This window comes from Crinia signifera, chromosome 4, assembly GCF_055691185.1.
Source record: "Crinia signifera chromosome 4, ASM5569118v1, whole genome shotgun sequence".
NCBI lineage: Eukaryota > Metazoa > Chordata > Amphibia > Anura > Myobatrachidae > Crinia > Crinia signifera.
This window is the reverse complement of record NC_139220.1, coordinates 10593216-10620627: the sequence shown is the minus strand read 5'-3', so window position 1 is coordinate 10620627 and position 27412 is coordinate 10593216. Positions and strand designations below refer to the sequence as shown.

The window sequence follows — 27412 nt, the reverse complement described above, 5'->3', positions numbered from 1 at the left end:
GGTGCGCACACAGTACAACTCCCCCTGTCACATGTGCTATCTGTGTAATTACATGGTAGCTGGCTGTATTATGTCTGGGTGCTTACACAGTACAACTCCCCCTGTCACATGTGCTATCTGTGTAATTACCTGGTAGCTGGCTGTATTATGTATGGTGCGTACACAGTACAACTCCCCCTGTCACATGTGCTATCTGTGCAGTTACATGGTAGCTGGCTGTATTATGTATGGTGCGTACACAGTACAACTCCCCCTGTCACATGTGCCATCTGTGCAATTACATGGTAGCTGGCTGTATTATGTCTGGGTGCGTACACAGTACAACTCCCCCTGTCACATGTGCCATCTGTGTAGTTACATGGTAGCTGGCTGTATTATGTATGGTGCGTACACAGTACAACTACCCCTGTCACATGTGCCATCTGTGTAGTTACATGGTAGCTGGCTGTATTATGTATGGGTGCGTACACAGTACAACTCCCCTGTCACATGTGCCATCTGTGTAATTACATGGTAGCTGGCTGTATTATGTATGGTGCGTACACAGTACAACTCCCCCTGTCACATGTGCTATCTGTGTAGTTACATGGTAGCTGGCTGTATTATGTCTGGTGCGTACACAGTACAACTCCCCCTGTCACATGTGCCATCTGTGTAATTACATGGTAGCTGGCTGTATTATGTCTGGTGCATACACAGTACAACTCCCCCTGTCACATGTGCCATCTGTGCAGTTACATGGTAGTTGGCTGTATTATGTCTGGTGCATACACAGTACAACTCCCCCTGTCACATGTGCTATCTGTGCAATTACATGGTAGCTGGCTGTATTATGTATGGTGCGTACACAGTACAACTCCCCCTGTCACATGTGCCATCTGTGCAGTTACATGGTAGCTGGCTGTATTCTGTATGGTGCTTACACAGTACAACTCCCCCTGTCATATGCGTTATCTGTGCAATTACATGGTAGCTGGCTGTATTATGTTTGGGTGCTTACACAGTACAACTCCCCCTGTCATATGCGTTATCTGTGCAATTACATGGTAGCTGGCTGTATTCTGTATGGTGCTTACACAGTCCAACTTCCCATGTGCCATCTGTGCAATATACATGGAGACTTTCTGTGTACCGTATTAGTACTTAAACACTGAAACTGCCCATTACACAGTACCAGCACTCACTCGATGGTAACTGACTTCCTGTGTGGCCACCTACACAGTCTGCTTGGTCCATGGACACCGTACCATACTACTATATAGTAGCTGAATTCTCCTGTATGGACACCTCACAGTGCGATATACTCAGTACACAGATACACGCACAGTGCAACTCCCCATGTCCTGAGAATGCCTGTGTTACAACCAGCCTAGTTCCAATGACGTGTCTGCTTGATGCAACTGCCCTGGTTCCGTGGACACTTGCACAGTAAAACTTCCAGTGCTCTAAGGGGATACGGTCGTATTATCGACCACACTTAGGTCGACACCGTTGGGTTGACATGCAGGAAGGTCGACAGGGTTCTAGGTCGACATGTTTGAAGGTCGACAGGTGTCTAGGTCGACATAGCGTTAGGTCGACAACATGGGTTATGTCTACAGGTCGCGAGGTCGACATGTATTTTTTCACTGTTTTTTTGAGCCGACATGTGCCGACAGGCGGTATTTCATGCTCTACATCCACTAGGGCGTGGTGGGAGAATAAAATAGTGTGCCAAGCGCAGCGAGGCACCGTGCCCGAAGCATGGCGAGCAGCTGCGGTTGACATCAAACAGTGTCCATGTCGACATTCGGGTCAAAAAAACAGTGAAAAAAACCCCATGTCGACCTCGCGACCTGTCGACATAACGCTATGTCAACATAACGCTATGTCGACCTAGACACCTGTCGACCTTCATCCATGTCGACCTAGAACCCTGTCGACCTAAGTGTGGGCGATAAAATGATCCACACCCGTTCTAAGGACACCTGCACACTTCCCTTATTCTCTGGCTACTTGTACTGTGCAACGTCCCTTGTTTTGTGTGTTGCTTTATTTTAAGCATCTATTCCGGCATGTTACACTCGTGTTCGACATTCGCCTGGTCTCATTTGGTGGCTGCGTAGCTGCACAATGTAACATCACAACATTGCGTTTGCTGGTGCAATACTTCCTCTTATATTGCCCTCAGGCAAGTGCACAGCACCACTTCTGAGTATCCTTTGCATCATTCCTGGTAAAAGCAGCAGTTGAACATAGTTTTCTTATCTTTTAAATAGCAATCTTAGATTAGATGTACGCATACAGCATTTTTGTTCCGTCTACCTAGAAATCCTTATCCCCTCTTTAAAATCCTTCAGGAGGGCAAACAAATACGGCTGCCTGCCAAAAATAACAGACTCAGCTTGTCATATGAAGGGGGGGGGGGGATAAAAGTGACATGTATTTTGGTGTCTAGACGTCCTGGCTGCGATTTCCTGGTTTATTTGAGTCCTCTCTTTCTGTGTGATGTCATTATTCAAGCGGTTCGTCTCTGTATGATGTCATTATCCAAGCAAGCCACTTCTCTATTGATAACATCATTCACCGGGTCCTCCCTCAGCCAATCAGGAGTGAACATCGGGGCAGCTACGCACCTCATTGGCTATGCACGGCTCCGTAGATTTTTGCATGCTTAGTAAATAATTGCAATTCGGTGCTTAGTAAATTATCCTCATTCTCAGGTCGTATTTTAGGGCCGTTCCCAGCCGATCCCGTTCGTACACGGATCAGCCATTTTTAACCGATCTGAGTAAATTTTCCCCTTAGAACGGTCCCTGGAATTTTAGGGACCGGTGACATTATGCAGACTCAGTGCCACTATGACCATTACATGGTGGTGATGACCTGATTACTATTCATTGTTCTGCTGGTGTGATATCAGATGGAATATTTAGTGTATGATTATGGGGGGTGGGGGTGCCCTAGTATGGTAACGCAGGGCCTGAGACCAGGGCGTCCTTATCCCAAGCACAGATCAGGGCTCTGCATATCTCTCCGGCGGCGGAGTCCCCTCTCTCCTCCATCCCCATTAGATCCATGGCGCTCCCTACAAGGCTGTATTTATATTTCTCACCAGCATAATCCAAACAGGCTTTTTACGAGGGGCTTAAGGTGCTGGATACAAAGCTGGGAGCGTACAGCGGCGCTCTTATCTGGCCAGTCAGCACAGCCTGGTTCCTGCTGAGCGTCAGGCGCTGGACGCCAGCCACTGGAGACATAATACTCTCCGCCTTCAGATAACTTTGACGTATTCTGTTGCACTTCACTGCGCATATACTGAGTGCATTGATTAATTTCTAGCGTTCTGTGCCTCTTCCCCATGTATTTATATCATGCACAGCAAATCCCCCCCCCCCCACTTCATATCACGTTACAGTTGAAACTCAAAAATGAACAGTTGACTTATTAATTCAATGGAACTGCAACTTTATTAATTCCGTGTTCCTTTTATTGGCAGGACCCACCGTGGGGGCTCAGCAGAATGATGAACGACGCAAGTGACATGTTAGCCGCGGCCTTGGAGCAGATGGACGGGATCATAGCGGGTGCGTATCGCCGGTTCCTTCCCCTACTAATACATCGGGAGTTATTATTTAGTTACACGAAGCAGCTTGTTACACTGGTTATTGTAGCATCGCGCTGGTCCCGCAGTCGGGATGTGGGGGTGTATCTCGGCACTTGGAATACGAAAAGCGGGGTGCGGATCATACATATATTTAGCAGCACTGACGTGGAACCAGAGAGCCGGAAGCTACTGAGATAATGCGAGGCGGAAAGACAGCTGCAGCAAAGGTTCCATATAATCCAGGAATAGAGATGGTATCGCTATCTCACAATGAGGAACTATTTGCCCTACGGGCGGATCAGTTGCTTGCTGCAGAGCCAGCATTCTTTTAAAAAAAAATGTTCAACATATGAACCCTCCATCCTCGTGGCAGAATACTGAGGCTCCCCCGTCATTCGCCAGCCTGGACCCCCAAGTTTTTATTGCTTAGACATCTCTGGAATCCCGGGTGGGGAGACGCACGCTGTCCTGGGTGCGGAGAAATATTTGCACCACAAAAGATGCATTAGCCGGCCGTGGTTTGGGTATAACGTTCTGCGTCTGGTGCTCAAATTCTAGAGGCGGGGGGAGTGGCGGTGTGCCGGCAGGCGGGGTGATTGGCAGTGTGCCAGCAGGCGGGAGTGGCGGTGTGCCGGCAGGCGAGGGGAGTGCTGGTGGGCAGGGGAGTGGCGGTGTGCAGGCAGGGGGGTAGCGGTGTGCTTGCAGTCAGGGGGGGTGGCGGTTGGTGGGCAGGCATTCAGGGGGAGTGGGCTGCAGGCAGGTAGGTGGGTGGCACTGTGCAGGCAGTCAGGGGAGTGGCGGTGTGCTTGCAGGCAGGGGGGTAGCGGTGTGCTTGCAGGCAGGGGGGTAGGGGTGTGCTTGCAGGCAGGGGGGTGGGGCGGTTGGTGTGCAGGCATTCAGGGGGGTGGGCTGCAGGCAGGGGGGTGGCACTGTGCAGGCAGTAAGGGGAGTGGCGGTGTGCAGGCAGGGGGGGTGGTGTTGTGCTTGCAGGCAGGGAAGGTTGGTGTGCAGGCATTCAGGGTGGTGGGGTGACAAGCAGGCAGAGGTGTGGTGTGCCAGGGGGTGGCGTGCAAGTGGGCAGAGGGTTGGTCTGCAGGCAGGGGGTAGTATGCACCTACTCCTGCGTTTGCCCTGTGAATGGTTGTATTCGCTAAGCCAGTGGTTCCCAAACTGTGCGCCTATGCTCCCTGGGGTAACTCGGGACACTTGCAGGGGTGCCTCGGGTTGGTCGTCCAGGACCAATTCAAATTATTTCTGATCAATTATTACTGGACAAAACCAGTGCTGGCGGCTGCCAATCATAAAATGTGTCCAATCAGAACCAAATCCTGCCCTTTACCACATAACAGAACCTAAGAAGCACATATAAACACAATCTACTTAATTTGATACATATTTTTTGGGGCCTAGGGGTGCCGTGGAAAAATTCTGATACTCTAGGGTGCCGTGATTAGAAAAAGATTGGGAACCCCTGCGCTAAGCTGATTATCATATGCGATCCTTGATGATTCAGCCCTAACACTTTTGGATGAGGCCAGACCCATTTCTAGTTCTGAAACCCAAATCAGGTCTCCAGGAATTTAGATGTTTGGTCAGTCTGTAATATCCGCTGTCTATGGGGTGAGGACCCGTCTGCAGTGTGCTGGGTAATTTGTGAGTTTTATATATTACTCGCTGATTCCTTGTGTCCTCTGCCTGTTGTGGTCATACAGCCACCCATGACTCCCGTTCCTCTCTTCGCAGGCTCCAAGGCGCTGGAGTACTCGAATGGTATATTTGATTGTCAGTCGCCGACCTCGCCTTTCATGGGCAGCTTACGCGTCCTCCACCTCATCGAGGACCTGCGGGGTATGCTGGAGATGATGGACACAGATGAGCGAGAAGGCCTGAGGTGCCAAATCCCCGATTCCACCGCCCATGACCTGGTGGAGTGGCTGCAGAGTGAGATGGTGGTAAGATATCTGCTGGTTCCCCTTGCACAGCCTAACCTTAACCCTTCCCCTTTGTACCTAACCCTAACCCTCCCCCTAGTGCCCAACCCTAACCCTCCCCCCTAGTGCCCAATCCTTCCCCTTAGTGCCCAACCCTTCCCCTCCCCCTAGTGCCCAATCCTATCCCTCCCCCTTAGTGCCTAACCCTCCCCCCTAGTGCCTAACCCTCCCCCCTAGTGCCTAACCCTCCCCCCTAGTGCCCAACCCTTCCCCTTAGTGCCCAACCCTTCCCCTAGTGCCTAACCATTCCTGTTAGTGCCCAGCCCTCCCCCTAGTGCCTAACCCTCCCCCTAGTCCCCAACCCTCCCCCCTAGTCCCCAACCCTCCCCCCTAGTGCCTAACCCTCCCCCTAGTCCCCAACCCTCCCCCCTAGTCCCCAACCCTCCCCCTAGTCCCCAACCCTCCCCCTAGTCCCCAACCCTCCCCCCTAGTGCCTAACCCCCCCTAGTGCCTAACCTTCCCCCTAGTGTACAACCCTAACCTTCCCCCTAGTGCCTAGCCCTCCCCCTAGTGCCCAACCCTCCCCCTAGCCCCTAACCCTCCACCTAGCCCCTAACCCTCCACCTAACCCTAACCCTCCCCCTAGTGCCCAACCCTCCCCCTAGTGCCCAACCCTCCCCCTAGTGCCCAACCCTCCCCCTAGTGCACAACCCTCCCCCTAGTCCCTAACCCTCCACCTAGCCCCTAACCCTCCCCCTAGTGCCTAACCCTAACTCTCCCCCTAGTGCCTAACCCTCCCCTAGTGCCTAACCCTCCCCCTAGTGCCTTACCCTAACCCTCCCCCTAGTGCCTTACCCTAACCCTCCCCCTAGTGCCTTACCCTAACCCTCCCCCTAGTGCCTTACCCTAACCCTCCCCCTAGTGCCTTACCCTAACCCTCCCCCTAGTGCCTTACCCTAACCCTCCCCCTAGTGCCTTACCCTAACCCTCCCCCTAGTGCCTAACCCTCCCCCTAGTGCCTAACCCTAACTCTCCCCCTAGTGCCTACTCCTAACTCTCCCCCTAGTGCCTACTCCTAACTCTCCCCCTAGTGCCTACTCCTAACTCTCCCCCTAGTGCCTACTCCTAACTCTCCCCCTAGTGCCTACCCCTAACTCTCCCCCTAGTGCCTACCCCTAACTCTCCCCCTAGTGCCTACCCCTAACTCTCCCCCTAGTGCCTACCCCTAACTCTCCCCCTAGTGCCTACCCCTAACTCTCCCCCTAGTGCCTACCCCTAACTCTCCCCCTAGTGCCTACCCCTAACTCTCCCCCTAGTGCCTACCCCTAACTCTCCCCCTAGTGCCTACCCCTAACTCTCCCCCTAGTGCCTAACCCTAACTCTCCCCCTAGTGCCTAACCCTAACTCTCCCCCTAGTGCCTAACCCTAACTCTCCCCCTAGTGCCTAACCCTAACTCTCCCCCTAGTGCCTAACCCTAACTCTCCCCCTAGTGCCTAACCCTAACTCTCCCCCTAGTGCCTAACTCTAACTCTCCCCCTAGTGCCTAACACTAACCCTCCCCCTAGTGCCTAACACTAACCCTCCCCCTAGTGCCTATCACTAACCCTCCCCCTAGTGCCTAACCTAACCCTCCCCCTAGTGCCTAACCTAACCCTCCCCCCAGTGCCTAACCCTCCCCCCTAGTGCCCAACCCTTCCCCCCAGTGCCTAACCCCCCCCCTAGTGCCTAACCCTCCCCTCTAGTGCCTAACGCTTCCGCCTAGTGCCTAACGCTTCCGCCTAGTGCCTAACGCTTCCGCCTAGTGCCTAACGCTTCCGCCTAGTGCCTAACGCTTCCGCCTAGAGCCTAACCCTTCCCCCCAGTGCCTAACCCTTCCCCCCAGTGCCTAACCCTTCCCCCCCAGTGCCTAACCCTTCCCCCCCAGTGCCTAACCCTTCCCCCCCAGTGCCTAACCCTTCCCCCCCAGTGCCTAACCCTTCCCCCCCAGTGCCTAACCCTTCCCGCCCAGTGCCTAACCCTTCCCGCCCAGTGCCTAACCCTTCCCGCCCAGTGCCTAACCCTTCCCGCCCAGTGCCTAACCCTTCCCGCCCAGTGCCTTACCCTTCCCCCCAGTCCCTAACCCTCCCCCTAGTGCCTAACCCTATGGCTGCTTCTGCTTTGGACTAACCTATTGATATGGTAACATAACCGTTTATGTGCACAAGCGGCCATGTGTAACCATTCCCCCATGGGTTCCTCTTCTGAGTGCAGCAAGTCGCTGCCTGATCCCGCGTACATGATTGTGGCTCAGACTGATTTATAGGGAATATTAATGACGGATCTTGTTTATCGCACACGCTGGAAGCTTCGTACTCCATCCCTCCCTCCCCCCTTTTATTTCAAGTTCTCCTAATTCCACATCTGAGTCTTTGCACCAATTATCGTATAACTGCCAGAACTGCTGATAGCTGCAGTTTAAATATCACATCCAAGTGCTGACACAGACCCTCGCTCGGCAATGGGGAAAGTGTTTTTTTTTCTTTTAAATTCCGCGTACAGAGCCAAGTTCCACTGAGAGCCGGGGCTGTGACTCCTGCGGATCGGGCGGCTCAGGCTCTTGATCTCTGATCCCTGTAAATTGTTCTCTATAAATAACACTTTTATGTTCCAGATTATATATTAGCGTTCCCTAGATGTGATCACGCTACGTACATCAGACACTGACTTCTCTATTCTCATCTGCTGGTATTAAGGACCTGATTCTAGTTCATTCGCAACAGGGCAAATTCGGTGCCGTTCCGATATTTTGGGGCATGCGCAATCGTGTATTTGCGCATATGCAGGCCCTGGCAACGAACGGAGTCTCTCCAAGGCTTAGTTGTTACCAGCCTGTCAAAATTACATGATTGTAATGTCCGCGCTAATGGCGGCTGAATGGAGCACTTGAAGTTCTCAATGCCATCTAGTGGCTGCTGCTGTACAACACACTTGAATTCCCCCCAGACTGTTGGATGTCTTACCTTTATTTTTAATATTATTTGACATCAAATTTTATTTAGAGCATGTTAGCAAATACAGTACCATTATATAAAACCCTTAGAGCCCCGGGAAGGGTCTCCTGCCTATAATAGCCACCTGTAGTTCTCTTAGTGCTAGACTCACACACCGGTACTTAGGTTGCCTCCAGGTCCTATACCTCCAGCATTAGGGGCTCACAGGATTGACCTAAATGATCACAGTTGGATATAAGGTACCTGTGTACGGTATATGGCGGTTTATCATGGTATATAGTGCAGTAAGCTGTAGGCCAACACAAGGATCTACAATCACTTGGGATGTTTATGTTACTTTCAGTGAATGGGCCGTCTGAGTGTTTTATGATCTCTGCTTGTGTTTGATGGATGTGAGTCACAAAGCCAGGCCTGATTGATGGTGTCAGGGGGTTAGCTTTAGCCTCCCGACTGGAGGATATGAGGAGTTTAGGTTCTTTTGTCACTTCACGTGTACACTGCAAATATCTAGCTCGTCTGTGCTCCTCACTTGTACCTTGCACAGGTCTACCTCACCCGTACAATTCTCCGGTCTACCTCATCTGGGCACCTCAACTATACCCTGCATTGGTCTACCTCACCTGTACAATTCTCCAGTCTACCTAAACCTGTGCTCCTCACCGGTCTACCTTACCTGGGAGTTTCAACTGTACCCTGCATCCATCAACCTCACCGGGGACTTCACCTATACCCTACAGAGGTCAAGCTCACCTGTGCTCTTAACCTATGCCTGGCAGTGGATAACCACACCTGTGCTCTTCTATATTTGGCATTGGACTACCTCACCTGTGCTCTTCTTCTATACTTGGCATTGGACTACCTCACCTGTGCTCTTAACCTATGCCTGGCAGCGGATAACCTCACCAGTGCTCTCCTATACTTGGCATTGGACTACCTCACCTGTGCTCTTCTTCTATACTTGGCATTGGACTACCTCACCTGTGCTCTTAACCTATGCCTGGCAGCGGATAACCTCACCAGTGCTCTCCTATACTTGGCATTGGACTACCTCACCTGTGCTTTTCACCTGCACCTTATCTGTGCTCCTCACCTGTTCTACAATGTCTCCTCTCCTCACGTGTATTGTGCATTGACCAATCACACCTGTGCACGTCACCTGTACCCTGCACCTCACCTGCGCTACTTACCAGGATTTATGTTACTATGGCAACGACCTTGTAATGTCTGGACAGGAAGTGGCTCTGCTATCACTAGCCTGCGAGGTGGTCTCTATGTTTCCCACCTGTCTGTGCCCAGAGGAATTCCGGAATACTGGGATATTTTGGCTCCCGCGTGTCGCCCGCTATACAGCACCGTCAGACCGACTCTTTAGCAATCCTCCATAGTGTGGATGTGATTATCTGCATGTCCTGTCTGATCTCCGTAACCGCGGGAATATTGTGGTAACGTCATTTTGCTACGCTGTTATATAGACTGATCTGCGAGATATTAACATAACACCAGCCGTTTATTTTATTCGTGTCCTGTATTTCCGGTGCTCAGCGCATACATCCGTGTCACGCTGCGTGCCCCAGTGTGTAGGGTCTATCTACTAAGCCTTGGAGAGAAATAACATCGGCAGAGATGAAGTACCAACCAGCCCCTAACTGTCATTTTTCAAACAGTCTGTGGCATGGCAGCTAGGCGTTGGTACTTTATCTCTCTCCCAAGACCCTTTACCGTTGTAGCGTCACTTTTATTTGTTGTATGACATTTATATATAGTATTTCCTGTATAGGGGGTTATTCTGGTTCACCTGCAAAGGCAAATGCCTTCTCAAATGGACAAAACCATGCTGCACTGCAGGTGGGGAAGATGTAACATGTGCAGAGATTTACATTTGGGGGAGTTATATTGTTTCTGTGCAGGGTAAATACTGGCTGCTTTATTTTTACACTGCAATATAGATCTCTCTTAAAATCCCACCCAAATCTAACTCTTTCTGCACAAGTTACATCTGCCCCCCTGCAGTGCAGCATGGTTTTGTCCATTTGAGAAGGAATTTGCCTTTGCGAGTAAACCAGAATAAGTCCCTTAGTGTAGTGTTACTGGCCGAAAGCCCGTGGTGGGAGTCAGATGTGCTTGGAGTGGGGTCAAACAGCTTCTGTCCTCAGACAAGATGTTTATATTCGAGCGCAGGCCTGGCTGTGCCTCCTGTCTGCTGCCGTCCCCACCTCACAATGGAAATAGTTCTCTGGGGCTGACAAGTTGTAGGGGGGGCTCTGCCATCCGCAGGGTCCGCCTGCTTTAGTGGGGGGCTCTGGATTTTGTGTTAGTCACAGGCTCAATAAACATTTTGACAGAAAACTGACCCCAGATCTCCTAGTTGATACCATGGGAGCATTTATTGCAACCAGTCACAAACACTAATTAATTCTATATATAGAAAGTCCGTGCAGTGTAAGTATTAGCACCCCTGTATTCCGCCCGCTGCAGGGAAATGGCGTCTGCAGTCACCTGACTGTTGGTCCTCCAGCCCCCCGCATGCACTGCTCTCTTCAGCCCTTACGCACTTTCTCCAGCTCAAACGCAACCTGTAAAGCTGAGGATTAGTGCAGCGTCTTTCATCTCGCCCTAATAAAGGCATCGCCACAGGTTTACTGGCGTTGTGTGCCGGCCACGCCTCGCAGCGCTGGTTTACAGCTATGGTGTGTCTTCAGTTTGCTTCCTGTGAGGTAATTAAGGGTATCTTGCTTTTAGTTGCCCCCACACAGCCATGGGTGACGGCTAGACCCCCCTAGTCAGGGACAGGCTCCATCGATCTGGAATCTGTTGACCATTGATCGCTATTGCGTTTGGGAATTGGACTGCTTGGACCTCATTCTGTGTTGCAGGCAGTTTGGAATACTGGCGGGCTCTTAGCGGACTGCGCATCGCAACCTGCGTGCAGAACCTGGATCACGTCAGAGGCGCCCGCTCTGCAAACGCTGCTCTGTGGGTGATAGCGGGAGGCAGTGCAAACACCTAGATGCACCCGGCTCTGAATGCAGACCTATAACCAATTAGAATTGCAGGAGACTCAGAATTGGGCACTTGTGAATTCAATTGTGCGCGATGCGCCGCAAATCTGTCCCGTGACCTTACCGGCAAGTAGTGCTGGCATCTGTCACATTCCTGTGCAGATTGCATTGGGATCAGCGATGGTTAAACTGGATCTATAGGGTTAATGATGTGTTAAATCCTCCTTCATCCCTCATCCGCCCTACTGGTGATATCAGGGGAGGGGGTCTGAGGTGGAACACTCTAATGTGCCCTTTGTGTCTTGCAGGTTAACGGTCACATCTCCGGCACCGGTGACATTTACCAGGAGCGTCTGTCTCGTCTGGAGAATGACAAGGAGTCGTTAGTACTGCAGGTAGCGGTTGTGTATAGAGGATTATATATACATTATATAGCCACCCCAGGATACATCGCCACGTTCCCCGATACTAGGGTTCAGGGGTCATCATCCAGGTATGGGTTGACATGCAACCACTGAAGGTCAAGACATGAAACCAGTCGACGTGGCTAAGGTTGGAAGGTTGACACAAGCATTAGGTCGGCAATGGGAAGGTTGACAGCCAAAAGTTCTGAGTTTTTCGCGCTTTTTTAGTCCCGTATGTCGACATGGACACCGTCCAAGTGTACTGCGCCCCCTTGCATGGCACGCTACGCTTGCCGTAGTGGCTGGTAGGGCATGAAATACCGCCTGTCGGCGCATGTCGACTAAAAAAATAATTGTGACATAATGCTTCTGTCGACCTTAGCCATGTCGACATTTATTGGTCAACCCAACGCATGTCGACTTAATGATTGTGTCCCCATGTTCCTTCTAGCATATTCTGAGACTGGTACGGAAAGTTCTATCTGTCAGCGCTGCTCTGTATAATAACGGGGTGCTCCACATTCTGGGGTACCACATTAACTTGAGGGGTGGCTCATCCACTGCAGTGTATGCTTAATATTCTGGGTGGATCAAGTCGACTGTAACACTCTTCCAACGCACACCATGTATCCCGCCTCCACTACAATACGCAGCAAGCCTTGTTGCGCGGTCTGAATCCCCATTGGGCAAGGCAGGGGGTGTGTCAAGGCCTTTCCTGGCTCGGATTGGACAATGTGGCTATCACTGTGCAGGGGTTTAAACCGCTTCTAGTTTCTCAGACTGTTCCCTTCCAGATGATTCTTATTTGTATAATCTATGGGTCATGTCTAACGTCATACATTGCGTTACTGTCCAGGTGAGCGTCCTGACTGACCAGGTGGAAGCGCAGGGCGAGAAGATTCGGGACCTGGAGTTCTGCCTGGAGGAACACAGAGAGAAGCTGAATGCCACCGAGGAAATGTTGCAGCAGGTGAGAGAACGCGACGATCATACGATTCGCTGTACTGGTTTTATGTCCAATGCCTTGTTCCTGTAGGTCCTTCACCTGCAATTGAACTACAAGCCCCAGCAGGCCCTGGCCGCTCTGTGCTGCTAGAACTTACTCACGCCTGGTCAAAACCTTGTCTTTGAGTTCCAAACGATTCAGAAGTCCGGCTAGCCGGTAGCACTTTTCTCTGGGCGGCATGGTTGCACGGTGGTTAGCATTGTTATATACGTGGTCCATGGCTCGATTCTCAGCACGATTCTGTCTCTGTGTGGAATTGTAGGGAATTTAGACTGTAAGCTCCACAGGCCAGGGACTGAAATGTACGACTACTAATCTATGATCGGCGCTATATAAATAAATAGTGATTTCAGATGACTCTTCTAGAACATCTACGTACAGAGCGATGTACATTATTTATACGAGCGTGGCTGCTGATCCATATTAGGGCAGGGCTGCCTGTAGCTGGCTGTTATTAGAGGCCCCCAGAGTGTGTACCACGTATACCTACTGAGGCTACAGCTGGGGGGCCGCCGGCGACCTAGAAAACTTTCCCTGAACTTCAGGCTCTGGTGCAAAGTGCTGAGTCCGGGTGGGTTCTAGAGGCCAAAGATAGAACACAATAGATCTTCACTCTGGGAAATTAAACGTGATTTATGTCCCCGCAGGACATAGTAGCTGACTGTATGCTAAATATACCAAGTGTCATGTATGTCAGATACATTGTACAGCATGAACCGGACATAGCACTGCAAAACGTAATGTTGTATTATATTCTTAAGGCGTCATAAGGGTTCTGTGCGAAGGGATACAGACTAATACTGACAGTATATGGATTTACCATAGGTACGTAATTACAGTGAGCAGTTAGCATAATAATGGAGGGGAAACAAAAGACGAGGGCCCTGCTCATATGAGCTTACAATCTATAGAAGAGCGCAGAGGATGGGGTGGAAAACTGGAATAAATCGTTTAAAGGCATGCATGCAGACTGTATAGAAGGAGCGAGGGATGGAATTCCAGAGGTTAGGATCGGCCAGGGAGAAATCCTGACTGCCACTCCGCCGGGCCCATCTGTGGTTTCATTAATTACAGAGCCCTAATTCCATCAGAGAGAGCAGTGGTTCCCAACCACATTCCTCAAGAACCCCCAACAACACATTTTTAAAGAGCCGCAGGTGGAGTTATTTATTTCACTTGTGATTCTGTGAGGAGACCTTGAAAACATGACCTTTTGGGGTGAGGCCCGAGGTTTGTAACCACTGAGATTGAGGAGGAAAACCTGTGATTGCACTCACTTGAGCTGCTGAGATGTAACTGTCCCTGCCCCCTTTTTAAAAATCCACCAGTCAAAACAATGTTTTGTTTTCTTTCTATTTTTTATGTGTGTTTTACGATTGAGTTGTGTCCGTTCCTCACTTCAGAGTATTATATTAAGAAAACTCTATGGCTGTAGTCCATGTGTGTGCAGATACCCTATTGGCGCAGATGCGCCAAACAGGCTTTTTTGGCGTACTGGTTCCCACGCAGCTCGGATTGTGACAATCTGTTTGTTCTGCTCAGATGTGCGTCTTAGTCACCATGCGATATGTCAAAACCGCTTAGTGAGACTGCATTGGAAAACATTGGGCGTCTTTTTTTTCTGTAGAATATCTGTCTTTGTTGCAGAGTGATGTGACTGGGACGCCCCCGGAGACTCTGCTGATTAATTTTATATGTAACATTTGTTTACGGTGTGACTGGGTCTGTATAAGGAGCACAACAGAACTTGTACATTGTACACTGCGTATATAGACTCCATTGCATAAGGCACGACCAATGCTAGCCGAGTCACAGACTGTTTGGCACGACGGCAACAGTAATGTATGTCTGTAACGGTCTTGTGTAATTGAGGACAGAGTTTCATTTGTCTGTCCAAGGCAACTGCCTAAGCCAGGGCTGACCAAACCGGTTCCTGAGATCTTCCAACATGTAACATTTCCCAGACCACCCAGCTGGTGCACAGGTGCAGTCATTACTAACTGTCACATTTCCCAGACCACCTAGCTGGTGCACAGCTGTAGTCATTACTAACTGTAACATTTCCCAGACCACCCAGCTGGTGCACAGCTGTAGTCATTACTAACTGTAACATTTCTCAGACCACCTAGCTGGTGCACAGGTGTAGTCATTACTAACTAACATTTCCCAGACCACCTAGCTGGTGCACAGCTGTAGTCATTACTAACTGTAACATTTCCCAGACCACCTAGCTGGTGCACAGCTGTAGTCATTACTAACTGTAACATTTCCCAGACCACCCAGCTGGTGCACAGCTGTAGTCATTACTAACTGTAACATTTCCCAGACCACCTAGCTGGTGCACAGGTGCAGTCATTACTAACTGTCACATTTCCCAGACCACCTAGCTGGTGCACAGCTGTAGTCATTACTAACTATAACATTTCCCAGACCACCTAGCTGGTGCACAGGTGCAGTCATTACTAACTGTAACATTTCCCAGACCACCTAGCTGGTGCACAGGTGCAGTCATTACTAACTGTCACATTTCCCAGACCACCTAGCTGGCGCACAGGTGTAGTCATTACTAACTGTCCCATTTCCCAGACCACCTAGCTGGTGCACAGCTGTAGTCATTACTAACTGTAACATTTCCCAGACCACCCAGCTGGTGCACAGCTGTAGTCATTACTAACTGTAACATTTCTCAGACCACCTAGCTGGTGCAGAGCTGTAGTCATTACTAACTGTAACATTTCCCAGACCACCTAGCTGGTGCACAGGTGTAGTCATTACTAACTAACATTTCCCAGACCACCTAGCTGGTGCACAGCTGTAGTCATTACTAACTGTAACATTTCCCAGACCACCTAGCTGGTGCACAGCTGTAGTCATTACTAACTGTAACATTTCCCAGACCACCCAGCTGGTGCACAGCTGTAGTCATTACTAACTGTAACATTTCCCAGACCACCTAGCTGGTGCACAGGTGCAGTCATTACTAACTGTCACATTTCCCAGACCACCTAGCTGGTGCACAGCTGTAGTCATTACTAACTATAACATTTCCCAGACCACCTAGCTGGTGCACAGGTGCAGTCATTACTAACTGTAACATTTCCCAGACCACCTAGCTGGTGCACAGCTGTAGTCATTACTAACTATAACATTTCCCAGACCACCTAGCTGGTGCACAGGTGCAGTCATTACTAACTGTCACATTTCCCAGACCACCTAGCTGGCGCACAGGTGTAGTCATTACTAACTGTCCCATTTCCCAGACCATCTAGCTGGTCACAGGTGCAGTCATTACTAACTGTAACATTTCCCAGACCACCTAGCTGGTGCACAGGTGTAGTCATTACTGTCACATTTCCCAGACCACCTAGCTGGTGCACAGGTGTAGTCATTACTAACTGTCACATTTCCCAGACCACCTAGCTGGTGCACAGGTGCAGTCATTACTGTCACATTTCCCAGACCACCTAGCTGGTGCACAGGTGCAGTCATTACTAACTGTCACAATACCAGACCACCTAGCTGGTGCACAGGTTCAGCCATTACTAACTGTCACAATACCAGACCACCTAGCTGGTGCACAGGTGCAGCCATTACTAACTGTCACAATACCAGACCACCTAGCTGGTGCACAGGTTCAGCCATTACTAACTCACAATACCAGACCACCTAGCTGGTGCACAGGTGCAGCCATTACGAACTGTAACATTTCCCAGACCATCTAGCTGGAGCACAGGTGCAGTCATTACTAACTGTCAAATTTCCCAGACCACCCAGCTGGAGTACAGGTGAAGCCATTACAAACGGTCACATTTTCAAACGTGCTGCATTCATTCCCAACAGACACATTCTACAGATCCACAGGTGGCCTGGAAAACATGGACTGTTGGTAGATCTCACGGACCGGTTTGGCCAGCCCTGGCTTAAGTGACATACTGCTAAATGTAACTGAATTTTATCGTTGTTATTATAATTTTTATTGCATCCTAGGAGTTATTAAGTAGAACGTCCCTGGAAACGCAGAAACTAGACCTAATGGCGGAGATCTCTAATCTGAAACTGAAGCTGACAGCGGTAGAGAAGGACCGGGGGGACTATGAGGACCAATACAAGGACACAGAGGTGAGAGGAACATGGGAGATATTCTCGGGCTGATCACTGAATACTATTAATGAGGTCACTACCTATTAATTGAGGAATTGTGACGTTGCTGAGACTCCAGGCACACCGTGATGTCGCGTGTCCCCGATCCAATACAGTGCAATATGCGCAGTTTGCTGATCCAGAGAAATAAATCTCATCCAACGACAAAGCTCAGACAAGTCCAGAAAACCTGATATGATATTTGCGTCACTGGGCACCTCCCCCTGTTGGCACATCGCCAGTCCTCCCCCCTTTGCCCTGTGTGTCATTTGTCTGGTTCAGCATTTAATCTATGTGGCGGTGATGAGACATCAGGCTGTAACAGAGAGAGTGTATTACGGACGCACCGTGTGATCTCTGCCCTGACTTTTGCAATCGTTCCCTCCTCTCTTCCTCCCTCCTCCCTTCCTCCCTCCTCCCTTCCTCCCTCCTCTCTTCCTCCCTCCTCTCTTTCTCTGTTCTCCAGTCTCTCCATAAGGTTATAGCAGAATTAAGGCATCAGATGGAGAAACTGGAAGTGGAACTGGCATTGTTTCAGGACAAGAGGTTACAGTATGGTGACCAGGAGGTGACGCGATGCTCGCCGTTGTGCGGAATGGGCCTGTTGGGCCGTGGCATGGTCCAGGAGAGTGCAGAGAACCTTAAACTCGCCGCATGTTCCCTTTAGATCTGTCCTGCATTTGTCCTTTAACACTTGTCCCTTTTCTGTGTTTCGTTGTGGATTTATATGTGCTGAGCGTAGCGGTCTGACACCTCTCTTTCCGCTGGTACCTTGGTGATCTGGCCTCTTGGTGTCACTGCCATAAACATGTACCCAGTCCGCAGTGCTGTGATGAGACGGATGGCTCCGCCCAGACGCGGTCTCACTCCGAGTGGCCCATGTACCAATTATGTACACTCCTTCCATTCTGTGAGACCAGCCCACAGCTAGTGTTCCCTTCTCTGGGATCCCCCCCCCCCCCCATGGGATCCCCCATGGTGTACCGCCTGCTGCCCAGCCAGGGTTACCCTTCTCTGTGACGTTCTGTGCCCAGGAATAGCGGAGGATGATCCTTACATAGTGTGTCTGCTCTCTCCCCTCTGTCTGCTTACAATAATATTCCTATTGGACCATATGGATTACAGTAAAAATACTGGGTGGAGCTGTATAATAGGTTATATGGGGCCCTGTGCTCTGTAGTCATGGTTTCCAAACACAGTCCGCAAAAATATCCAACAGCCCAGTACAGGTGCAGCACTGGGCACAGCTGACCTAATTATTGTCGCAGCCAGTTTGATTGGTTGATGATCCCCTTTCACGTCAGGTATTTGGTCCGTTCCATCCATTTGCTGTTGCTTACAAACACCGTTGCTGATCTTTTAATGATATAGAACCCTGAATATGAGTATATACCTTGCAGTCTCCTAGGTAACCTATAGTTTTTGTATTGATTGAATTTGCATGCAGAGGCGTGGCCGGTGATGTCACTGAAAGTTTTAAGGCCCCCATACACTAGCCGATTTTGGTCAGATTTCAGCCAGATCAGTCGGATCTGGCCGAAATCGGACCAAAATCGGCTAGTTTTGATGTCCCCTCAGATCCGATGCGCGGTCCCGTGCGCATCGGATCTGCGTCGGGTGGTCGGACCTGCTGCACGTCCGACCACCCGACTTGGGACCTAGTGGGGCGGCGCGGCGGTGGAGGGAGCAGGGGGGGCTGGGGACGCTGCGGGGGACACGTCTGTGTCCCCCGCTGCGGGGGACAGCGTCTGTGCGGCGAGAAGGTAGAGGGAGCGGGGGGGGCTGGAGACGCTGCGGGGGACACAGGCTGCATAGAGCCGGGCAGGGGGAGCCGGCCGGGAGCTGTCAGTAATGAATAAAAAAAAAAGCCCATACAATGAATGGGCGGCCTGTGATTGGCTGAGCGCTCTCTCAGCCAGTCAGCAATTGGCTGAGAGAGCGCTCAGCAGCCAATCACAGGCTGCCCATTCATTGTATGGGCTTTTTTTTTTTATTCATTACTGACAGCTCCCGGCCGGCTCCCCCTGCCCGGCTCTATGCAGCCTGTGTCCCCCGCAGCGTCTCCAGCCCCCCCTGCTCCCTCTACCTTCTCGCCGCACAGACGCTGTCCCCCGCAGCGTCCCCAGCAGCGGGGGACACAGACGTGTCCCCCGCAGCGTCTCCAGCCCCCCCTGCTCCCTCTACCTTCTCACCGCACAGACGCTGTCCCCCGCAGCGTCCCCAGCAGCGGGGGACACAGACGTATCCCCCGCAGCGTCCCCAGCCCCCCTGCTCCCACCAGCTCCCCCCCCCTGCTCCCCGTTTTTTTTTACATGTGATAAATCGAGACGATTTATCACATGTAAAAAATGGCACATCAAGTGCCAATCTAATCAAGCTCCCCCGGGGAGCAGCCGGGGAAGCTCAGGGGGAAGTCGGGGGCGACTTGTCCTAAGGACAAGTCGCCCTAGTGTATGGGGGCCCTTAGAGATAACTGGCATGAGACAGTATTGTCTTTGAGATGTGCTTTAATCTGCTGTGGAAATGCAGTTGGGGGGTTATTGTAATGTAATGAGATGATGTGTTTCCTATATCTGTATGTACAAGGTGACCTGGTCCCATGGGGCCTGTGCTAGTAACCGACGTTTCCTCATTTCCCCTCCTTCGCAGGGTTTGGTGCATGAGATGAATGAATTGCGACTCCGAGTGGTGGAAATGGAGAATGAGCGCACACAGTATGAGAAGAAACTCAAATCCACCAAGGTAAATTTATATGATCGGCATCTGCCAGACTCTGCTTGTGCCATAGAGTGTAGGCAGTAAGTTGTGGTTGCAATTCTCATTCATGATATGATTCGTGACATCATTGACGATGCAGCCTATCCACTCACTAGGAGCCAGTTACATCACTGAGAGTGCAGCCTATCCAGTCACTAGGAGCCAGTGACATCACTGAGAGTGCAGCCTATCCACTCACTAGGAGCCAGTTACATCACTGAGAGTGCAGCCTATCCAGTCACTAGGAGTCAGTGACCTCACTGAGAGTGCAGCCTATCCACTCACTAGGAGTCAGTGACATCACTGAGAGTGCAGCCTATCCAGTCACTAGGAGCCAGTGACATCACTGAGAGTGCAGCCTATCCACTCACTAGGAGTCAGTTACATCACTGAGAGTGCAGCCTATCCAGTCACTAGGAGCCAGTGACATCACTGAGAGTGCAGCCTATCCACTCACTAGGAGCCAGTTACATCACTGAGAGTGCAGCCTATCCAGTCACTAGGAGCCAGTGACATCACTGAGAGTGCAGCCTATCCACTCACTAGGAGCCAGTTACATCACTGAGAGTGCAGCCTATCCAGTCACTAGGAGCCAGTGACATCACTGAGAGTGCAGCCTATCCACTCACTAGGAGCCAGTTACATCACTGAGAGTGCAGCCTATCCAGTCACTAGGAGCCAGTGACATCACTGAGAGTGCAGCCTATCCAGTCACTAGGAGCCAGTGACATCACTGAGAGTGCAGCCTATCCACTCACTAGGAGCCAGTTACATCACTGAGAGTGCAGCCTATCCACTCACTAGGAGTCGGTGACCTCACTGAGAGTGCAGCCTATCCACTCACTAGGAGCCAGTTACATCACTGAGAGTGCTGCCTATCCAGTCACTAGGAACCAGTTACATCACTGAGAGTGCTGCCTATCCAGTCACTAGGAATCAGTAACATCACTGAGAGGGCAGCCTATTCAGTCACTAGGAACCAGTGACATCACTAAGAGGGCAGCCTATCCAGTCATTAGGAGCCAGTGACGTCACTGAGAGTGCAGCCTATCCACTCACTAGGAGCCAGTGATGTCACTGAGTGCAGCCTATCCAGTCTCTAGGAGCCAGTGATATCACTGATAGCGCAGCCTATCCATGCACTAAGAGCCAGTGACGTCACAGAGAGTGCAGCTTATCCAGTCTATAGGAGCCAGTGACATCACTGAGCGTGCAGCCTATCCGGTCACTATGTGGCTCCTCTGTAGTATTATATTATCTGGAGTTGCTGACCAAACTTATCTCTGTAGAAACAGATGTGTGCGAGTGTACTTGGCGCTCTCATCCTGTGCCACTTTCTCTCATTGCTCTCTGTCACCAGTCCTTAATGGCCAAGCTTTCTAGCATGAAAATCAAAGTGGGTCAGATGCAGTATGAGAAGCAGAGGAAGGAATATAAGTGCCAAACACTGAAGGTGCAGTACGGCTGACATTGCACGCAGCCCGATCTCTGTCCGATGATTTTACGGCCTTGCGGTTTGTACCTCTGGGCATGCTTGCTTGTTGTCTCTGCTGGTGGGTGAGGTGCACCCTCCAGCAGCCCCGTCCGCCTGCCTTAATCATCCATTGTGTTGTGACAAACAGAGGTTGTGCTAGGTGACCAATCAGAATCAATGGGACTGTTTTGGGTAAATCCATTTAAAGTGGAAATTAAACCAGGAAGTAGATTTATATTCGGATATAGTTATGTTTATCATTAAGTCCTTCTATACCATAATATTAGCATGTTCGTTATCTAACATCGAAGAAGGATGCAAGACTCTTTTTATTTACATTATTATACAGTCTTCCTTTATTATCAACCAAATATATACACAGCGGTTTATTCAGATTATTTACTTATATTTGTACATTGACTTATTACAGTTCATATTACAGGTTGAGTATCCCTTATCCGAAATGCTCGGGACCATGAGCATTTTGGATAAAGGATTATTCCGGATTCAGAATTTTTTTTTTTTTACTTACTCGTCCCATGGTTTCCACGGCGACCATCAGATAAGCCTTCATTGGCTTCCCAAGGATGCAATTCACTGGTGCACCGGTGATGTCATCGGCACACCCGCACAATGCCGGGGGTGCCGCTGCAGACTAATTTGATGGCCGCTGTGAACACCGGGGAACGAGGTGAGTATGAAAAGGTGCAGGAGGGGTGCAGAAAAACCCAAAATATTCTGAATATGAATATTCAGTTTTGGAATACCCGGATGAGGGATACCCAACCTGTATATGAACGATCATAGTTGTATATATTTGTCAAAACTCAATTAAAATGTTATGGTAGGCGCTATATATATGGAGCGCAAAGGAGAATCCACAACAGAAATACAGACGTAATGGGAAGCAATAAAATCTAAAGCCTAACGGGGGCTGAGAAATTTGGGGTGGACTTGTGCAGAAATGTGACCGCGTGCGGTGTATAACTTTTCAAAAGTAAAAAAAAATTTGACTTAAATTCACAAAATGGTGAAACTGAAACAAATAAACCCAACCAGCTTTCTGGTAATACTTTTATATTGGTATTAAAATGAAATTATACTCAAGGCTGTCACTATGCAAATCGTGAGGGGGTATTGGGATTCCTGTAGGTAAGGGACGGGCTCCTGCTTAGCACCATCGCTGTGTGGCGTCATGCCCCCGGTTGCTGATGGCATGCCTGCTTGTGTTTATAGTTTGTTTGGTTTTTGTGTTTTTATTTGATTAATTTACTTATTGTGTTGGTAACAGTTGGGTGACATGTGCAACGTGTGGGATTTATAGTATTCCGTTACATCCGTTACTCCAGAGGGGCTGTTTTCCAGGTCACCCGGCAGGCACACAGGTGCACTGATTATTCACTGACACATTTTAAAATATCACAGTTGGAGCTAATTATCTAACCTGTGATTCTGTGTGGGGACCTGGAAAATGTGCACTGTTGGTGGTCCAGAGGACCGAGGTTGACAACCACTGGAAGCATGTTTAGCGCAGCAATACACATATACGGTCTCCATGTCCACCATGTCGACATTTGGGTGAAAAACCCCTGTAGACATTTTGACTGTCAACCTCCAGAATGCCCAGGCCGGCACCAGGGGTGATAAATTCATTATGACTGTGGACTGACATGGGGGCGCTGGATCTAGTGTTGGCCTATGAAGACATTGGGTACATGCGACTATAACCTGCGGATATTGGGGTGTATGGAAAGCTTGGCTGATGGGTTACTTTGGGGTTAATGTGGCGATGGGCTGAGAATGTGGGGCAGGGTAACCATGGGCGGGTCCGGGAACTTGGGGGGTGGGGACGGTTTCCGAGGAGATAAATCTGCAGGTTGAACATGTTACAATGTTGCTGTTTCTGTCTATTGTCTCTTATGTAACAATAAGTCCGTGGAGCCTGTTTCCCTGGTTGTGTAATTCTGCATTGATGTGACTCTGATGCATGTGTGCACGTTGTATGACCTGGTCTTGTATAGCCATGTGGACGTGGAAATGTATGTAATTATCGCCACAGATATTATCATCCGGATCAAGTTATAACTGCTATGTGTTATACCCTTACCGCTGGCAGGCCCCCCCCCCCCCACACCTCCTACGCGGCTTCTCCAGCGCTGCCCCCAGATTGCAGAACCCGTTGCTTCGTAGGATACCCTCAGAATGCAGTTTTTCTAACGCTCCCGGAAACCGCTCGTTACCACCCTCAAACGCCAGCTGCCTGTCAGACCAAATTGCGAGGGGATTGTGATTAGAACCGTGCGCTATATTTGGACCTATTTGGGCTCCCGCTACGATCCGTTCACACGAATTGCGCACAACAGCGATTAACTCTACTGTATCCCGGTTATGTCCCAGCCATTGCCAAGAGATAACATTTAGCACAGTGGCGTAACTATAGCACCGCAGCCCCCGCCACCGCGGGGGGGGGGGGGGCGGTGTGCATATGGGGGCGCCGGGGGCTGCGGTGCTATAGTTACACCTCCCCCCAATCCCCCACAGACTTACCGATTTCGCTGGTCCAGGCGGCTCCGTTCTTCTGCTGAGGACCACCACAAAATGGCCGCCCCCATACAGCAGACAGAAACTGTCTGCTGTATGGGGGCGGCCATTTTGTGGTGGTCCTCAGCAGAAGAACGGAGCCGCCGGGACCAGCGCGAAAGGTAAGGCTGCGGTGGATTGGGGGGGTTTGCATGGGCGGCGGGGGGGGGCGCCCAAAACGTAGCTACGCCGCTGATTTAGCATGTACTGTGGTCTGTCCCAGCACCCGTCTCATCCCCCGGGACAGACCCCACCCCGGACTGATGTGTAATTGTCGCTCTCTCACCCCCAGGATGAGCTGGAGATGCTCAGAGAGGAACTGGAGCAGAGAGAGACGGATATCAGGAGGTTACAAGACAACGTGGACTCCCCTGTGGGGATAGAGAGTAAAGGAACGGTTGATAGAGGTAATGACTAGGTGGTTATTGTGCTGATCATATGTCTTATAATGGTGCCATAGGCGGAGCTTGTACTGGTAAAGGCGCTAGATCTATGCACAGATGACGATGCGAAGAAACAAAAACCTTCAAATGCCCTCTGCGACAACCACCATAACAACAGCAAGACCATGTCCAGGTCCTCCATTGGAGAGCGGCCATTTTGTTGTGGACCAAGCTCACATGAGTTAACTAGTTTACTAGAGTCTAGAGAAGGCATGTCCAAACTATGGCCCTCAAGCTGTTGTGAAACCACAAATCCCAACATGCCTTGCCACAGTTTTGCTATAAGGGAACTATGGCAAGGCATGCTGGGATGTGTAGTTTCACAGTTTGGCCATGGCTGGGCTAGCGGCATCACTACAAAACACTGCATGCCATCTATATATTATTGCGCGAGGATGGCGCTATATGAGAAATGTAAGATGGCAGCAGGCGCACCTGGGGAGGCGAGATGTGATGTCACCAGATGAATGACAACACTAATAGTTGGCAGTTTGATACTGGGACAGGGGCCGCCTGTAGTCTGTCCGTGTACATGACCCGCTCAGAAGTACCTGCAGCGTTTTCCCAGTAAATGTTCCCCTGTTATTACTGGACCGGTTCCTTTAGCTATGGCGGCCAAGCAGCACAGGAGAGGATGTATATGGGATGGAGAACAATAGGCTGTTTTGACTTGTGCCCCATGGCGGAGCCTCTCTGTCTCTGAGCATTCAGCCAACGGCGGCCCACGGGGCGTGTGGGGTAATCAGCGTTTTCTTTGGCAACGTTCTCACCTGTCTAAAAGCGCTAATAATAGCAAAATAACTGTCCTAGAATAATAACTACATATATACTCTTCCTCGGTCACCCGGTATCTGAAAGGTAAATAGGAAATCCGTACTTAGAATGCGCAACTGAATGTCCTTCATTTGTTCCAATGGTAAAATCTGCATTCTCCCTGCATAGATGAATCTCTTAAAAAGAGTCTGAAGGAGAAAAGTAAGATATTTACGTGTCCCCCCCTAGCTGCATGCATCGCTGTGCCCGGGCTTGGCTGACATTGCTTGGCGCACAATTATTTACAGGCCGGTGCAGATTCCTTTTTATCCTATTAGATGCGCATTGTCCGTCGCTCCTGGCAGATGTGGTGTTCAGAAGTTATAAACAAAATGTAAAAGGGTGCAGTGTCGCTTCTTAGCCTGAAGGTGTCACTGTTGTCAATGCTGTCTTTGCATGTCAGTAAAAATAGATGTTATTAGATCATCTGGGATTGCACAATGCCAGTAATTGTATTAACTGAGTGTAAGTGAGGAATTCTGTGCAAGGTTTCCCAGCGGGGCTTCTTGCTCAGTTATTGTAAACCATGTTCTTCATCACCTTTTGGCTGGGCGTTAACAACGGGTAATATTTCTATTTTGCATTCTTTTGATGCGCACTAATTCTGAGTGCTAATTATAAGAGCATGATACAATTGTCACCATTACAGCTACATTGGCTCAGTACTGCGCATTGTACTAAATTACATGTGTTATTGTGTGTCATTATCGCATATACACCCCACATAACTTTGTGACATATTTCTACATTCTCTCAGATTTTTCTGTTGTTTTTTTTTTAACTTGTACTGTACATAGGGGTGTGGCCATTTTGTTTCCCATAATAATATTAGATTTATGATTTCCTTAGTGACATCATTGAGAATGTATCCTATACAGTCACTAGGATCCAGTGACATCATGGAGACTGCAACCTATCCATTCACTAGGAGCCAGTGACATCATGGAGAATGCAACCTATCCAGTCACTAGGAGTCAGTGACATCACTGATACCCCTTTCACACCAGAAATGCAGAGACAAACCCGGGAATTAAATTCCAGGGACAAACAGGGACATTCCCGGGTTGGGACCCATTCACACATGCTTTTGAAGCAGGGACAACCCGGGTCGGCACCTTTCACACTGAACCCGGGATGACCCTGCATTTCTATGAGAATAGAATTGAAAATGGCCTTTTTTAGGCTCACATTAGATTATTGATTATTAATAATTAAGACACAAAACATTTGTAGTGTTTCAGCCTTTGTTTACTTGTATAAAACAAATTAAAAGGCATATGAAAGCATCTTCCCCTCTAATCATTAATAGCTCTCACCTCCTCATTTGTCCAAGACATTGCAGGCTTTCAGGGGTTAAAAAGCACTTCTGGGGTCTGTGGTGCCACAGAACATGCACACTGTCTCCCTGCATGCTGTATGCTGCCTCTGGGCGTGTCTGTGAGTGTCCACCACAACAGGAAGTTGCTCTGCTAGCAAATCAGCACTAGCAGAGGCAACACGGGAAGCAGGGACATGTCCCTGCACCTTTCACACCAGCCAGTAACCCTGGAAGGACCCGGGAGCAACCCTGTGCTACCTAGCAGGGTTTAATTGCTGGAAAATTAACCCGGGAATTTGTCCCTGGAACCTTTCACACCAGAGCTAGTCCTGGGTTGTTCTCAGACCCAACCCGGGAATTTAGGCTGGTGTGAAAGGGGTATGAGAGTGTATCCTATCCAGTGACTAGGAACTAGTGACATCACTGAGAGTGCAACCTATCCAGTCACTAGGAGCCAGTGACATCACTGAGAGCGCAGCCTATCCAGTCACTAGTAACCAGTGACATCACTGAGAGCGCAGCCTATCCAGTCACTAGTAACCAGTGACATCACTGAGAGCGCAGCCTATCCAGTCACTAGGAACCAGTGACATCACTGAGAGCGCATCCTATCCAGTCACTAGGAACTAGTGACATCACTGAGAGTGCAGCCTATCCAGTCACTGGGAACTAGTGACATCACTGAGGGCACAGCCTATCCAGTCACTAGGAACTAGTGACATCACTGTTAATGCAGCCTATCTAATTAATAGGGGCCAGTGACATCGCTGAGAGTGCAGCCTATCCAGTCACTAGGAACTAGTGACATCACTGTTAATGCAGCCTATCTAATTAATAGGGGCCAGTGACAGTTCTCTTCTGACAGTTTTGAAAATCAGGAGGAAAAACGTAAATTTTAAGATGTAAAAATAGAGAAATATAGGGTGCGGTGGACTGTAAGATAAAACATGGGGTGTCTGGGGTTCTGATG

The 27412-nt window shown here is 49.8% G+C and overlaps 1 protein-coding gene across 12 annotated transcripts in view; it reads left to right on the top strand.

The window, feature by feature from the left end:
* The window catches only part of PPFIBP1 (PPFIB scaffold protein 1), an 86939-nt gene that overhangs the window by 41333 nt on the left and 18194 nt on the right, over positions 1-27412 (top strand). For 7 of the 12 annotated variants that reach the window (XM_083181064.1, XM_083181057.1, XM_083181059.1 and 4 more), the window contains exons 2-9: positions 3479-3566; positions 5330-5538; positions 11816-11902; positions 12768-12881; positions 16905-17036; positions 19707-19799; positions 21175-21267; positions 24161-24275. In XM_083181064.1, coding sequence (XP_083037190.1) covers positions 3503-3566; positions 5330-5538; positions 11816-11902; positions 12768-12881; positions 16905-17036; positions 19707-19799; positions 21175-21267; positions 24161-24275 — 907 coding nt within the window. In that variant the 5' untranslated portion in view covers positions 3479-3502. The remainder of the gene's footprint in view (positions 1-3478; positions 3567-5329; positions 5539-11815; positions 11903-12767; positions 12882-16904; positions 17037-19706; positions 19800-21174; positions 21268-24160; positions 24276-27412) is intronic. The other 5 variants (XM_083181065.1, XM_083181061.1, XM_083181062.1 and 2 more) reach the window with 1 other exon arrangement.